This window comes from Balearica regulorum, chromosome 8 (genome assembly GCF_011004875.1).
Source record: "Balearica regulorum gibbericeps isolate bBalReg1 chromosome 8, bBalReg1.pri, whole genome shotgun sequence".
Taxonomy (NCBI): Eukaryota; Metazoa; Chordata; class Aves; order Gruiformes; family Gruidae; genus Balearica; species Balearica regulorum.
In genome coordinates, this window is record NC_046191.1 from 28,687,469 (window position 1) to 28,703,027 (window position 15,559).

The 15,559-nt window shown below is 37.9% G+C and overlaps 1 protein-coding gene across 2 annotated transcripts in view; it reads left to right on the forward strand.

Annotated features, from left to right (window-relative positions):
- KIFAP3 (kinesin associated protein 3) overlaps positions 1–15,559 on the forward strand; it is a 71,643-nt gene that overhangs the window by 30,785 nt on the left and 25,299 nt on the right. For both annotated transcript variants that reach the window (XM_075760322.1, XM_075760323.1), the window contains exons 12-17: positions 2,829–2,937; positions 4,182–4,294; positions 5,259–5,424; positions 5,639–5,764; positions 6,170–6,268; positions 7,727–7,812. In XM_075760322.1, the coding sequence (XP_075616437.1) occupies positions 2,829–2,937; positions 4,182–4,294; positions 5,259–5,424; positions 5,639–5,764; positions 6,170–6,268; positions 7,727–7,812 (699 nt within the window). The remainder of the gene's footprint in view (positions 1–2,828; positions 2,938–4,181; positions 4,295–5,258; positions 5,425–5,638; positions 5,765–6,169; positions 6,269–7,726; positions 7,813–15,559) is intronic.

Consider the following 15,559-nt stretch of genomic DNA (forward strand, 5'->3'; position numbering starts at 1 on the left):
TCCTTTTGAGGAAAGGTGTACATCTACACTGGCAAATAATTGATAATGAATGTTTAGCTATTGTAGAAAGTGATTGGAAAATCCATCCCCTGTTCTCATTTTGAACAGGCAGAGTGTTTGACAAGGGCTTGCGCGTGCTGTCCCAGGTAAACATCCTTGTGGATCGCAGGAGTTAGTGGGTGCTATTCTAGTAACAGTTAAAAGTGAGTATTAACAGTTCATTCTTGTTTAGACCTCAGCAATGCGTGTTTTGTTTAAATAGGTGCAAATGCCATCCAGATGCTTATAAAAGCCTTTATTGGTAATAACTTGGCCAATCAAAGGGCATGGTTAGGCAGTGATGTCATGGTGATATTTAATATTTCACCACAGAGCAGTGTGCAAGGTTCTCTGCAGCTACCCACATGTTTTCCACCACGGTTGTCCTGTTTGGCCCCTCTTTGATCTATAAGCTTCTTTTCAGCTTAATGCTGGTAAACGTCCTCTCTTGACAGCACCCTTTGCTCCTGTCCGCCATTATCTGCTGAAGTTCAGAAACCAGAGCATCACTTCAAACAGCAGAGTTAGGGAGTAGCCGGTCAGGAGAGATTCCTGAGGCATGCAGTTCTGGCATAATCATTCAAAGATGTTTGAGCTGGGCTTGGGGAGGGGGTTGGACAGAGGTGTATGTGAACAGAGAGCTGTGGGGGTTGGCCTCTGGTCACTGGTAAATAAGTGAAGGCAGGTGCCAGAGAGTCTAGACACAGTGATTTCAGTCCTGGTCTGTGGTATCTGATACTCAATATGGGACTTGTCTGATTGAACACTACTGCCTCTTCATTGCACATGCTGCAGTCTTTTTACTGCCTTCCTGTTAAATCAGTAAAAGATGACAATGGACATAGTAAAAGCAGAACAAATTTAATTTTAATATTTCCTATTTGGCAGCAATTACTCTTCCTTTTGAAGTGGCACAAGAAGCAATCAAATTAAATGAAGACATAATGGGAAACATGGAGCTCGTATGAAACTATTATTTTAAAATTTGAACAGCTTTAATTGAAACTGGATATATTTTTTCTTTTTATAGAGAAGTAGTTCAGTAATTAACAGTGTAATCCTATCTTGTTAAACATCTAATTTCCACAGATTTTGTATTGTGTAAGTAATGAGAATGTTTCCCTTCAAATAATTTGAAGGGTTTTAAAAATCTGGTTTTAGAGGTTTTGTAACAGGAGAGTTGCAGGGGGTGATTTTTGAATGCTCACGTTTTACTTGTTAAGTGGCAACTTTCTTCTCTGGTTAATTCACTCTTACGTGACTGTCAGGCTTACGGATTTAATAAACTAGGGATTTTATAAGTTCTTCAAACAACATAGGGAAATCTAATTCTACCTTTTTAAGAAAGGGAGGAAGAAATCAATGATAGCTTTTTAAATCGGTACATGGAAGTCCCAGAAAGGGATGAATAAATATGTTAGAACATTTTTTTTATTTATTTTTTCATTTTATTTGGGTCCATTTGGAATAACAGCCTGCTCTCTGATAATAAATAAGCATACAGAATTGCTGTAGTAAAATACTTTGGAGTGAAATTCCTGCAATCGTATTGTTCCTTTCCCCCCGCCCCCCCCCCCCCCCCCCCCACTGGGTTGTTCACCCACTTTCTGTAGTTTTGAATGCATTACAAACTGTCTTTCCACCAGGGGGCAAGCACACAAATATTTAACAATCAGTTGTTGCCGCCTTCTCCCCCCACCCCTTTTTGACACAAACTGAGGTACATTTTTTTTGTACCTTATGTCCTGCTTATCTTTAGGTTCAGTTGTTTCTACTTCCAGTAATCTCAGTCTTGTCATCACGCTGCTTTGCATTCTAATCTTGGCATAGCTTATGAACTAAGCGGGTTTTAGAAGCAAATAGAATGATGTCCTGCAGCCCATCAGTGAGGAAGCCATGCAACTTGTCTGCCACGGCTGGAAACAGAGAAAAAGAAATTTATGTATTTGAGTCACATTCATATATATTCAATATGCCATTTCAAAAAATGTTCATATTGAATGAAATGAGACTAGATAGCCTGTGATGTAAGGGACATTTATACGTGTGTATAAAATGATGTCAATCCATAGGTTATTTGCGTAGGGAATCATCTGGGAATTCACTGACAGTTACTAAACAGTTGGAACAGGATTATAGGCAATTGTCTAGTTATGTTAACCCAGGTTGTTCTGTCCCATTACCAAAAGAATAGGATTTATACTGAGAAATATTTGGTGTGTGGCAGTGTTCAACTCTAGCAATGGAAGCTGCAAAGGTAAAGCACATTGCTGCAGATACAGCTAATTTGCCTATCAATGGAGTAATCTCAAAGCAAAATAGTAGTAGAATTATTCTGCCCTTGAATATCTGTTTAGAGTAATAATTTTATTAAGCAACCAGGTACTAATCTGACTTTCTGTGCAACTAAGTTGTAGGGTTTTTTTCTATATCGAGTCTACCTAAACTTTCAAAACAAATTTATACATTCACAACTTTAAAAAAAAAAACAAACCAAACCAAACAAAAAAACCCCAGTAAAAATTTAAAAATTCACTGGTAGCAATAAAATGTAACTAACCCAAGTTAAAGTGATAAGTGACTGCCATTTTTGTTGCTTTGTAAGCATTGTTATCCCCAAATAATGGAACTATACATCTTGTGCCTTTGACCTTTATAACTTTATTGTTCCTGTAAAAATGCTAAATATTAATTTAAAAAAAAAAACCTACTGTAGTTGACATCATAACATTGCTCTTCTAATGCTTTGGAAAGATTAACGACTTAAGTGTGCTTGTGTTTCTTGGCAGTTAATGAAGATGCTTTTTGAATGTCCTGATGAGCGAGTTGACCTGGAACTTATTTCTTTCTGTATTAACCTTGCTGCCAACAAAAGAAATGTACAACTTATCTGTGAAGGTAAGCGTCCTGAGATTTTACTGTTTTCTTCAAGATGATAACACACACACACATATATATTTATTTATATATACTTTCAAATATACATAATTTACATGTGTTGTTTTTAAATGCATATATGTACATGTATTTTTAAAAAGTAAAATGTACCTGTTTGGGTAATGATTGCAAGCAAATGGCCAAAAAATTGGTCTTGGTGGCAGGAGTGACACTCCATACATGCCCACATCTCTCGTGTGTGTAGTTCTGTAAAACACATTGATGATATTACTGTGGGAAACTATGGCTATATTGTTCTACCTGATGCCTGAAATCAATATTCAGCTAATCAGTTTTTCACCTGCCAGTACCAAATTAATAACACAGTGATGTCATTTAGTTGTGTCTTTCAGTTTTGTTTTTTTTTTCATTGAGCATCTTTTGGGTTCTAGTATTTTGTTACATGATATAGATGGATTCTTGTCCTGGTTTTGGCAGGGATAGAGTTAATTTTCTTCCTAGCAGCTGATACAGTGCTGTGTTTTGGATTTAGGATGAGAATAATGTTGATAACTCACTAATATTTGTAGTTGTTGCCAAGCAGTCAAGGACTTTTCAGCTTCTCATGCTGCCCTGCTAAAGACAAGGTGGGGAGTGCCAAGAAGCTGGGAGGGGACACAGCCAGGGCAGCTGACCCAAACTAGCCAAAGGGATTTTCCATGCTGTATGATGTCATGCTCTGGTAACAGTGGGACTTGCCCTGTGCAATCAAGTACTTCAGATCTGTATATGTCTGTTATGTGTGTTCCCACGTAATGATCTATATGACTGGTAAATAATCTTTTAAAACCATGACAATGTATTTGGTCCATGGAGTGGGGAGAGAAGTCTCTGAGCTAGTACTAACAGCTGTGCTGCATCTCCACTGACTGCACTTGATGATAGGGTAATAGTTTGGATCTAGAACTAAGCACACCTGAAGCATTTAGTTATTTATCTGACTTTTTAAGTGTCCCACCAGTACATATGGTTGTAGTAGTTGTTTTAGAGAAGCTATAGAATTTATACAAAGCAGGTCTTTTCTTTTTGACTTAAACTTGGAAGAAGAAATAGTTCTTGTCTAGATTCTTTTTCCTTTTAAACTTTTAAAAGTTAAAGCTGTTGTTTTGTTTGTGTGGTGGTGTTTTTTTTGATTGGCCAGTACTTTCCTCATTTTTTTTTTTTTTTTTATTTGGAGAATATCCTAAGTGTTTGTTTCTTTTCAGGAAATGGTTTGAAAATGCTAATGAAGCGGGCTTTGAAATTTAAGGACCCATTGTTAATGAAGATGATCAGGAATATTTCACAACATGATGGGCCAACTAAAAGCCTGTTTATTGTAAGTACTATCTATTACCTAATGTGATCTCTGACTCTTCTTACTGGAAAAGACGGGCTTTGGAGAGCTGGTGTGTTTTGTCTTTACAGGGTGTCCAGGTTAAATTTTCTTGGCTGTCATAGGTTGATTTATGTTTTGTTTTATAAGGCTATCTCAGTTGGTAGATCAGGGTTTTGATTCCTTACTAGAGGGAAAACGGATCTTAAGCTGTATCCAATAATTTCCTGCTCCAAAACAAACACACAAAAACAAGTAAACAAACACGACCACCACCACCACCCCAACTGCTGAGGTGCACATCATAACAATTATTTTGTCCTCTAGCTCTAAGAGCAGAGATTTAGGATAACTTAAAGTGATGGGGTTTGGGTTTTTTTTACTGTGCCAAGCGTTTTGTCTAAATGGATATCTTCAGATTTTGAATACTTAATATTCAGTTAACCATGTAAAGCCACCCTTTCAAAAGAAGAGGGGGAAACACATTCTAATTGTGGAAATTTTAAATGTACTGTTAAAATGAGGATTGAATATCGAATTGTCTTAAGACAGAATAGATTTAGTAAGTAGAATCTATCATTCCCCTGTTCATGTCCCCAGAAATTCTTGTAGTTATTTCTCAAAATCTTTTGGAAGGGGACTCCCATTACTGTCACTAATGCAGTATGGTGTTCGCTATCTTTCCCTTATTTTCTAACAACTTTCTCGAACTGTGTGTATAATAGCTACTTTTGGAACATCTCAACAAATGATCTACATCCCTTGGAAGTGAAAGGATAGAGAAGAATGCTGAAAGGTTTTCTTGGATTATTTTTCGATTGAAATTGAAGCTGCCTGGTTAGCCCTTATTTCAGGAGAAAAGTCTCCTTAGTGTTCTTTTGGGAACAAGTTTTGATTTCACTAAGTTGTGAGTTCTTCAGAACCCCATATTATTCACCTGTATTGTTTGTTGCTGTATTTTCTTTAGGATTATGTTGGTGATTTAGCAGCTCAGATATCAAATGATGAAGAGGAGGAATTTGTGATTGAATGCCTGGGAACACTTGCGAATTTGACCTTACCAGATCTAGACTGGGAACTTGTGCTGAAGGAGTACAAACTGGTGCCGTACCTCAAGGACAAACTAAAACCAGGTCTGTACAAAGTTTGGTTTAGTCTTCAAGAGACTCTACTGTGAAAGAATACTTAGAGTGCTCTTTCAGAGTAAGGTTTGTTTACCTTTGTAATTTGTGATTGTTTGGGGAAACACAACATTGAAGAACAGAATCATATCTACAGATAAATGTACAACTGCCACAATATTAAGAATTTCTAAGAGGTAATACTTTCTGCCTTCTGACTTACCAGGTTCTGCAGAAGATGACCTTGTTTTAGAAGTGGTGATAATGATTGGAACAGTTTCTATGGATGACTCTTGCGCTGCTTTGCTGGCTAAATCTGGAATCATCCCTGCACTCATTGAGCTTCTAAATGGTATATTGCCATGTTTCGCTTTAGGTCTTGTTTTTCTAGAGAAGTTTAGTTGACATAGCTGTGCTGTAACTGAATGCACCATTCACTTTCTCTTGTAAAGGAGGGGTAGGTGTTTTGCGTATGAAAGGATGAGCAATTACTCCGTTATTGATAGAGTGATACTGTCTAGTGGTCTAATAGGTTTGATTTTGGTTTTGCCGTACCTCCACAACTCCTGCTGCAATCTGTGGTCTTTCTACTGGACTGGAGCAGGGAAGAAAACACTCATTTTGTGTTGTCAGGAGATGGTATCTCACACATACTGCTGAACTGTCTAGCTGACGTATAAGAGCTGTGCTTTCTCTGGGCATCAAAAGTTTCTAGTTGTGAGATCTGAAATTGTGGGTTGGGTTTTTTTCCTTGCAGCTCAGCAGGAAGATGATGAATTCGTCTGCCAGATCATCTATGTATTTTATCAGATGGTCTTCCACCAAGCCACCAGAGATGTCATTATCAAGGAAACCCGTATCTTTTTAAAGATGAAACATCTAGAATTACAGCACTTAATTTGCCATCACTGATATTTGACCTATAGTTCTCTTGCATAAACCTCCTGATCTCAGAAGTTGATTTGTAAATGGTTTATTTCAGCTGAAGAAAAAAATGCAAGCAGCCTAGGCATGTAGAGGGACTGCAAGACTAATAGTAAAGATTAAAAGTTAGTTTGCTTCGAAATGGGGAGGGCAGTAGGAGAGGGATCACTGGACCAGATGACCCATTGGTTCCTATCCAATCTGAATTACTGTATGAATTTGTTTTGCAACATAGTCCGTAGGAAAAACTTACATGAAGCATAGACAAACTTCTTATGCTGCACCATTATATGTATGTGTTGCACACTCTGAAGTTACGTGCATTAAAATACTTTAATAGCGTTCTTTCTTGTATCAGTCTAGGCAACATAAATAATGCCTGCTCTGTATTTTTCATCCACCTAATTGTTCTTTAAATTGTATGTTTAGTGTAAGTCTCCCATCATCTTCTCACTGTGTAGACTTTGATTTCTGCTTCTGGCTTTCCTCTTTCTCTGTTTTCACCTGTCAGTTGATGACTGAATCTGTTCTTCAGTTTCCTCATGTCATGGATCTGTTCAGATTTTTTTGTATGGTACTTATAACCCAGTCTTTACTACCTATTATTTCAGTCATTGCTGATGTTGAGCTCGTTTAGATGATCCAAAAACTCTGGAAAGAGGCACTAGCTGCCTTTGTGAGTACTAAATTTTATTGAAACATTGAAGGGAGTCCTTGTAGGCATAGCAGATTAATGATTCCTTTGCTAATGATACAAGGACTACGTCTTAATGTCCTTTTTCCTTTAAGCTCTATAGAGTATCTGAGAAGCCATTTGGGATCTTGTTCTTTGTCTCCTGTTTGGACTTCCAGGTGGCTAGCTTTAATAATGAAAAAAAAAATAAAAACTGCATCTTTCTTTATATCTGTAATGATAAAGCACCAACATTTGAACAATGCTCAATGGAACAAGACTAGTATTAATGCTATCATCACATGATAGATTATCCTCAATATTTTTGAGACAAATACATTGGAAACCTTTTTTTTTTTTTAAAACAAGAAAACTCCCTAAAGATTACAAATGTAACAGTCTCAAAAGATTAAACCATTCCACAGAATCTATGCCTTTTTGACTAACATGTTAGGTGCATATATTTCCTGTAACAGATCAGAATGTATTTTCTTTGTAAGGGGCATGCAATTTTTCTTCAGCAATTTTGAAGAATATTTGGGTATCTTAAAATGTGATTAAACATAAAAAAAAAAAAAAGTGGTTGGATGAAGGCTGCTGAACTTCACATGTGATGGAAAATTCTTGACTACAGTTCTTAATGAAACTTGCAGTTGGAAGAACCCAGGACTGTGGAAAAAAAGAAAATAGCTTTTATCCTTAACAGTTTCTTTCCAGAGGCTCCAGCATATCTTATAGACCTGATGCATGATAAAAATGCTGAGATTCGCAAAGTTTGTGACAACACTCTGGATATTATAGCGGTAGGTCTGATTTTTTTATCATCTGTTCAAGAACCACTTTACATGAGATAATTCTAAAATAACTAAATAGCAATAACTTGCAAATTGAGAATATTTTTCATGCACAACTTTCTAATCACATAGGTAAAAGATTAATTTTCATGGGACAATGACAATCCTTAATCTAGTCTGTGTACCAAACTTCCAAAAAGTGCATATATACTTTGAAAATTCATACCAGCTAGCTTTACACTACAGACACTTTTAAAGAGTGCTTCTGTATTTAAATGAATTAATCACATTACACAAGTATGTCAAGCTTTCATTATTTCTTAGTTCTCTGAACAAATGACTCTTGTTACCCAGCAGCTTTTATTCAACTTTTCTACATCACCTGATGCCAATATTTGTTTTAAAAAGAAAATGTGGGTGGCAATCCTGAAGCTGGTTGTTTTCTGCTGGGGGAAACAGTCAGTATAATATTGAACTTTATAATATTGTCTTCAACTTTTGGATATGTTTCCTTTAGCTCTGTGACTCAGTTCAGCTGTCCATTGATCACAATAAACTTTTGAGGCAGTTGTTTTGTATTACACTGCTAACTTCGATAACAGAAAGAATACTAAATTATGAAGTGCTGTTGCTTTTTCAGTTCATATAGCATGTATAATCTGCTTCTGGGGATCCCTGACTCTAGAAGTGTGAATATTTTCTAGAGTGTTCTTCATTGAAGTAAAGGCATTGTGAAACTGATTCCACTTAAAAGTTGTGTTTCATTGTTAAAATTCCTCCTAGCTTGCTTAATTGAATTGACTTCTATTGCCAAAAAGAAATTTCAGCATTTTGTAATGTCTGAGGGTTGTACAGACTGTACATCCTTTTGGATGTAGAGTAGCTATCATGAAATTAAATCTTTTAGCCAAAGAGAACTTAACTATGAGTCAAGAGTAGTATCTCTGACTACCTTAATGTTTTTCCTGTCATCTACTTAGTTTCTTCTTTGAATTGTGCATATTGCAGCTTGTTCTCTGAAAGGTTTAATATAATGTAAGACCTCACTTACACTCCACAATAATACAGGGTATTTTGTCTTTTTCTGTTATACTCATTAGTAATGCCTTCTAATTTAATATTCATCTAAAAACCAAGTAAAATAACATAACACTTTCTGTGTTGGAATTCTGGTTCTGTTTTTGCTTCAGGGAGGTATGGAATGAAAATTGTGCTCCACTGTTTAGTGGCAGAGTTGCCATTGACATTCATTAAGGGCAAGATTTCAACTAAGATGAATTTGCACGTAGTACTTATTTATGATGATCATTATGTTCTGCTTACCAAGATCAATTATTTCCAGGGACATCTCCAGTAGAAACAATAGAAAGATTTTTATCTTCTGGGTGAGACTGGACCATCCGAATGCTTCCAATGCTTGTTTTATGTTGGGGCCAGTGCAATTTCCAAGTGTCTCAGGCATTGATTTGCTCATATGAGAGCTTTACAATGTGATACATAATTTTTCAGTAACTAGACACTATTATGTTAGTAATACTATTAAGCAACATTTATAGAATCTAGAAGAATACGTTGAAACATAGCTTCATGTTCAATATTAACATCCAAGTAAAAAGTACTTGGCTTTTTTTCCCCTCCTAAGAAGAGGTAACCTTTATGCTAGCTGTGAGTAAATGAGGAGTGCTATGATAATGGATGGGAAAGGCTTTCCAAGTTGCAAGAAGCATGGACAGGACTTCTAAGGCCTTGAGGAAGAATAAAGGGAGGAAATGAAGTGGTACTGCTGTTATTGGGGGCAGGGGAGAAGATAGCAAGCACATACTGAGAGTAGTTTGTGTGATGGTAAATTGTTTTTTTTCTTTGATTGTGGAGCAGTGCCACACTTAAAATGGTGTTCACTGGTAAGTTAGGAGAATTCCCTTTCTGCAAAGGTCTTTTTAGTTTTATTATCTAGCTGTTGGGTTTTAAGTTGCACAAACCATAACTGACACCATGCCTCTGTGGGGAACAGGAAGCACAATATGTCGTCTTTTCTGGAAAACAGAACTACTAATTGATTCCTTTCTTGGCAGTGTTGTAAGCTGGTTGCACTTTGTTTCCCAGTTCCAAAAATCACAGGTAAAAAAGGTAACACATTCTAGATGGTGATGGGAGAAAATATGAGAGAGTAAGTTATCAGAACCTCAGTCTTGACAGGTGTTCTGCCATTCAGTTCAGAGGCTACGGTGAAGCAGCCTGTGGACACCAAGGTGTTTGGTTGTGTGGCAATTTTGCATGACCAGTGTCTTCTGAGGTGTCTGAACAGACGTAGTCTCCAAGATTGATGAAACTTCTTATCTGTCCTAAATCCCCAACAAGAAAAGCTTAAGTTTTCGGTCTTGTTGTTCCATACATGCTGACAGGATTAGTTCCTCTGATGATGGAAATCAGAAACTAAATGTTGGAAAATAGAGATTTGAAAGTAATTTCTTCTTGGGGAGACAAATGCTGCTTTCACTCATCAATAAGCTCTATGCAGTGTGATTGAAATAACACTGAAGAAAATCAGATGCCTTATAAGCCTTAGGGGAGATATGCTTTCTGTAGTAAAGTAATTGTCACAGAAATTACGGAAATATTACACTAGTGATGATTTGTTTAATATAGCTTGGCCGGACTCTGCCATTGATGAACTGAAACAGATGTGCTGCTTTAGCATAGTATGTACTGGGGAGTCTCAGCTTTGCACTGGTAGATGCAAGATATCCCTTTTGTCAAAAAGAAAGTCTGTGTTGAAGCATTCCTAAATTATCAGTCTTGTGTCATGTGCCGACTCTTGACAGCAATCAGCTAGTTTAGTGTACTTGTACACCTAAAGCGGGACAGGTTTCAGGCTCAGCAGAAAGGCTGGAATCAACAGCTGGTGTAGGAATCTCAAGCAAATGAAGTTCCCTTTTCCTCTGCCTCAAAAGTCTGGACACCTGCAACTCAAATCTTGTGGAAAGAAATGTCAGCTTGAGATGTTGGGGTTTTTTCCCTATTCACTTTGACAATATTATCAAGAGCTGAGGGGATGTTATTAATCTCTCATGCTTCTCATTCTTTTTCTGATCCTAGCTTAGTCTTATTGCAGATAAATGATTTTCCTCATTTATTCAAAGGATATTTAATAACCATAACCAGATCCTTGGACTGTGTAGTCCAAGACTTCCCCCTTCTCTGTTTCCCCCCATTTTCCTAGTCAGCGTTCTTACACAGCTTTGAATCCAGGCCTGCTGTACCATCTTATCTCTTTTATGATCAAAAGTGGATCATTATGCTTCCCGCAGAAGTAAAACATCTTCTAGATAGCTACAGTGTTGTCCATGCGATTTAGGAAGGGCCTCATGCCTAAGGTGTGTTTTCATCTCTTGTTCTTTGCCCCAGGTATTCGTAATGAATGTCAAATAACGTTTGCCTCATCTGGAAAGCTGCATTAATGAACGGCTTGCATCTTTCCATGTTAGCTAAGTGCCCTGACACAAATCTTCTGTGTTGGGAATGCTGGAATTTCACATAAGAAGCAGGAATGTGCTGTGAGCCCTCAGTGCTCTGGGATTTGGGGCCAGCCGTGCAAGATGTTGGCCAGCTCTCTTAGAATCAAGGAAGAGCAGACCACAGGGATTTGGTGTGGGCTTTATTTGAATAGGCAGCGTACTCTGAAAATAGATAACCTTTGACTCCAGCTTGGTGTCCTCTTTCCATGAAGAGTGCTGTAGTCACTCCAGGGGAAAAAAGTTCTCCCTTCGCTTGTCAAGACTCGTCCTTTCAGTGGCGTCTCTTGTTCCCCTGTTATGCTGTAACAATTGTGAATACAGAGGGGTGTGCAGAAGAGCAGATAGGGTGTGAGGCTGCAGGCTGTTGACAGATGTTTTCACTGATCGACTTCTGCGTTGTTAAATTTGCAATCAGGCTGCTTTGGTGCTGGTAGCTTTTTGTGAACTTAGCAGGAAAGGCTCTACCTGGATTAGAACAGCAGCTATGCTGCAGGCAGCATTAGATAGGACAGGCACGTCCTGATTGTTATTGTCTTCACATAAACTTGTCTTGGACAGATTTCCTTCTAGCGTTGGTGCTTGCTCTTTGGAGTTGTAAGACTACGGAGGTGAGCCAAACCACTGATCTCTGTTACTTTCATAATAGCTTGCCAATGACACACCTTACATTCCTCCAAAGGGAGGAAAAAAAATAGTGCTTTCTTCAGCTATTGACAACACAGGAAGCCTGTTGACGGTGCGTATTTTGCATAAGCACTTAAATTTAGGGGGCATGAACGTTTACTCTTTTCTCTGCCTTGCCATTAGTTTCATACCACAGGTTTCTATAGCTTCACATCAGAATATATTTAGTGATGAACCTGATTGTTAAGAAGTGACTCTGGCTTGCACAGGTGTAAGTTGCAGAAGGATTTTTTTTTTTTGGCCTGTGAATGAATTGCCCTCTGGTTGTACTTACCCTAAGGTAGGTGTCATAGGCACCTGCAGAAGGTGATCCACAACATCTGTTTCTCTCCTTGGTTTATAGAGGCACATAGTTCAAATGATATGCCTAACTTTTGGATAGCTAGACAAGATAAATCTTTTCTTCCTTAATAAATGGTTAACTTTACCTTTCATGTAAGCTGTGTGTTTTAGGGATGGTTGAATAATGAAGAATGTAACATATCACCAAGTATAGCCTTGAACCTAATGAGCATTTTACTTACTGTATAGCAGTATGAGGAATCACATCAAATGAACCCTATTACAGACCCAATTAAAGGGCAACCACATTAAAGTGAAAAGGAAAATCTGTTTTTCATCAGCTTTGAGAGAACACAAAGCAGATCTGTGTAGCTCTATGTTATCCTATAGTGTGTTAATCAGATACAAGGTGTGACGGAAGCCAGTGACAAAGGGGACCCCTGATAGGGAACAGACATGCTCTGATAATAGGCCAGTTAACGCTTCATAATATTTCAATGGTTCAGTAGTAAACAAAGTTGGAAGTAGAACTTCAAAAAGGATGGCACATTCCTCACAGAGTCAAACCATACATCTTCTATGACACTTCTGGATTTATGGAAACCGAATGTTAAAAACAGTGATGTCAGGGAACTCCAAAGAGAATAAAATCAACCTTCGGGATTCCTCCTTTTATGTTTCTGAACATGCAATATTGGGGGGCGGGAGGGGAAGGGCAAGGCATTGGAGAATAGGCATGTTCTGCCCATCTTCTCATTCCCCCACCCGCCGCTTTTCTAGTAGCCTAACGTTTAAAAGGACTGGAGGGCACAAAGCTGTGTTTGTATCTCCATCATGGTTAGCTTTCTGGTTTCATTTTTGCAGGAATTCCTTAGTAAGGAAAGTGTGCTTCATGTGTTTAAAAAACAAAACCAAAACCCAACTGAAAACAAAAAACTCACAACAAAAAAAGGGGTTTTTTTAATAGCTCAAAATATAATTACTGGAAGACTTGCTGTGGTTTAGGGAACTGTTTTGCTCTAAGCTTCTTTAATTTGGTTTCTTTGTGCCTTTTGGCTGTAGTCCTGTATTTACAGCTTTTCTTCCATTCTGATGTTATTCCATTAATCATTTAACCAGTGGTGTTTCTACACATTTCTGTGGAAAATCTACAGACATATTCCTGATCTAGCAGTACTTAAATGAACTTTTTTTGTGCGGAGGTTATGTAAATTGTTCTAGATTACTGCAAATCATCCTTTTCTAGGATTGCTGCCAGAATGAGACTCTTGACAAAACCGATCATTGATCTGTGGTCACTTCTTTGTTCTTGTTCCTCATTCATAGTGAAATGCAAAGTACAAATATAACAAAGTAGCCAAACTGCTTGATCCCCTAACTGGTGATTTTTTTAAGTAATGTGCAGATATGGTTGATCTTACAGTGCCTCGTTTGCCATTCAGTTGCTAATCTGGTTTTCCAAAATTTAGATGCAATGATTGAGGTAAAATACCTGGGAGTTTTTTAAGCCTCTTAATATAGGCTGGCAAATGTAGAATTCTGCCCTGTTGTCATGGTCTAAGAAAAAAAAAAATCAGTTAGGATCTGAGAAATTTTAACTCATTTTTTTCTTTTAGAAGGATATACGAAGTTCTTGTCTGTTTGTGACAGATGTTCAGTATGTTCAGACAGTGGTGTGGAATGGAACAGCGATGTCGGGCGAGTGGGATTCATTTGGGGTTGTAACTTTGGGAAGATTAAAATGTTTTCAAAATTTATTAATGGTAAATGTGAATTAGGTAATTTAGCTGCTGGCCTTTTTACTTTTGAGAACTTTTAAAGGTAAACACGGCAATGTAAAAGGGATTCAGCTTTCCCACAGGTTTTGTCTAATTTGCTGTTTGTTAAATTTATTTTCCCTTGCTGCTTTATTCCCAGAAATCATGATTGCAGTTCTCATAAGACTGCAGTATGATTTCTGGCAGTTGTAAGATGTTTCTTTAAAACTTGTAAGTAATTCACAACTGCTGGAGCTGACATAAGATAGCCCACAGTTTAGCTCCAGCAATGTAGCAAAGGAGATGTTTCCAAGATGCTGGTCAGATGTTGCCCTTGAGTCATGCCCTTTCTTTTTTTTTTTTTTTTATGGGTCATTTTATAAATCTGAGTGATGAGTTTGCTTTTTCCAGGGGAACTCTTGTTTTGAACTGGTATTTCTAGCCTTTCCTTTTAACAGATAGTGTAAATGGGAGGGGGAGATTGAGAGGTAGAAATAGCATGAGCTGTTCTTTTTCCAAACAGTGTGAGGCATGGGGGTGGGGTGTTGTTTTTTGGTGGTTTGTTTTTTTTCTTTCTCCTTCCCTAAGGTTGTTGCATTACCGTATGGCTCATAGAAAGCTGGAATTCTGCTTGAGGCCGCTAGGCACTGAGAAAATCTATAGATTCTGCAGGGGATACCTGCTCCATGTATTGAAGTTATGCAGGAGACCAGGTTTTGAACAGGACTGCTTGTGTGCTGGGATGGTGCAGAGGGGAATTAGAAAGGTCTAGTAATTAGTGTTGATCAGAGGGGGAATTGGAGACATTTAGAATAAAGTCACAGACTGGGCACCCTAAATCTTGCAGGTACTTGTGTGGATGTACCATCAAAAGGAAGTTTACATTCTGCTTTAAGCTAAGAGAAACAAACTTGCCATTTTGTCCAAGTAAAACAAAGTTTAAAAACCCACTGCCACAGAATAAGGGTTTGTGGTTGCACAATACAATGTGATTCCCGTGAAATCTTGGATGTTTTAGATACTCGTCAGCGATGTCGGTGGAGCCTCTGCCAGAATGACAGAGCCAACTGGTTTTTGTGTTATCAACCAGTCAGAAGGGTGGAAGAGACATGGGGTAGAGAATGTGTAACCTATGTCAGGTTAATAGCAGTGAAGACAAGATAGGATGAATATTAAGTCAGTTTAAAAGCTCAAATTCAGTGTATAGGGGTTTCAGAAGTTTAACCTGAGCTACTAAGCCAACTTATTCTGACCTCACTGCTATTTTTTGACCTCTGGTTATAGACAGATCTACTTTTGCATGTCTAGCTGGAGCGGTTTAAGAAATTACCACTTCTGCAGCCACGGCATTGTTGCTAACTGCATGAATACTCTTCATCCCCTTCAGGGCTAAGTAAAACATTTTAAAAACCTCAAACTACTGCAACTAGATCTCTGAGGGAAGTCTGTCTAAAGCATGTGTTGACCATTGTGAGAGTTAAGAAATGATTTTCAATTTTTATCTCCTTTATAGTTAGG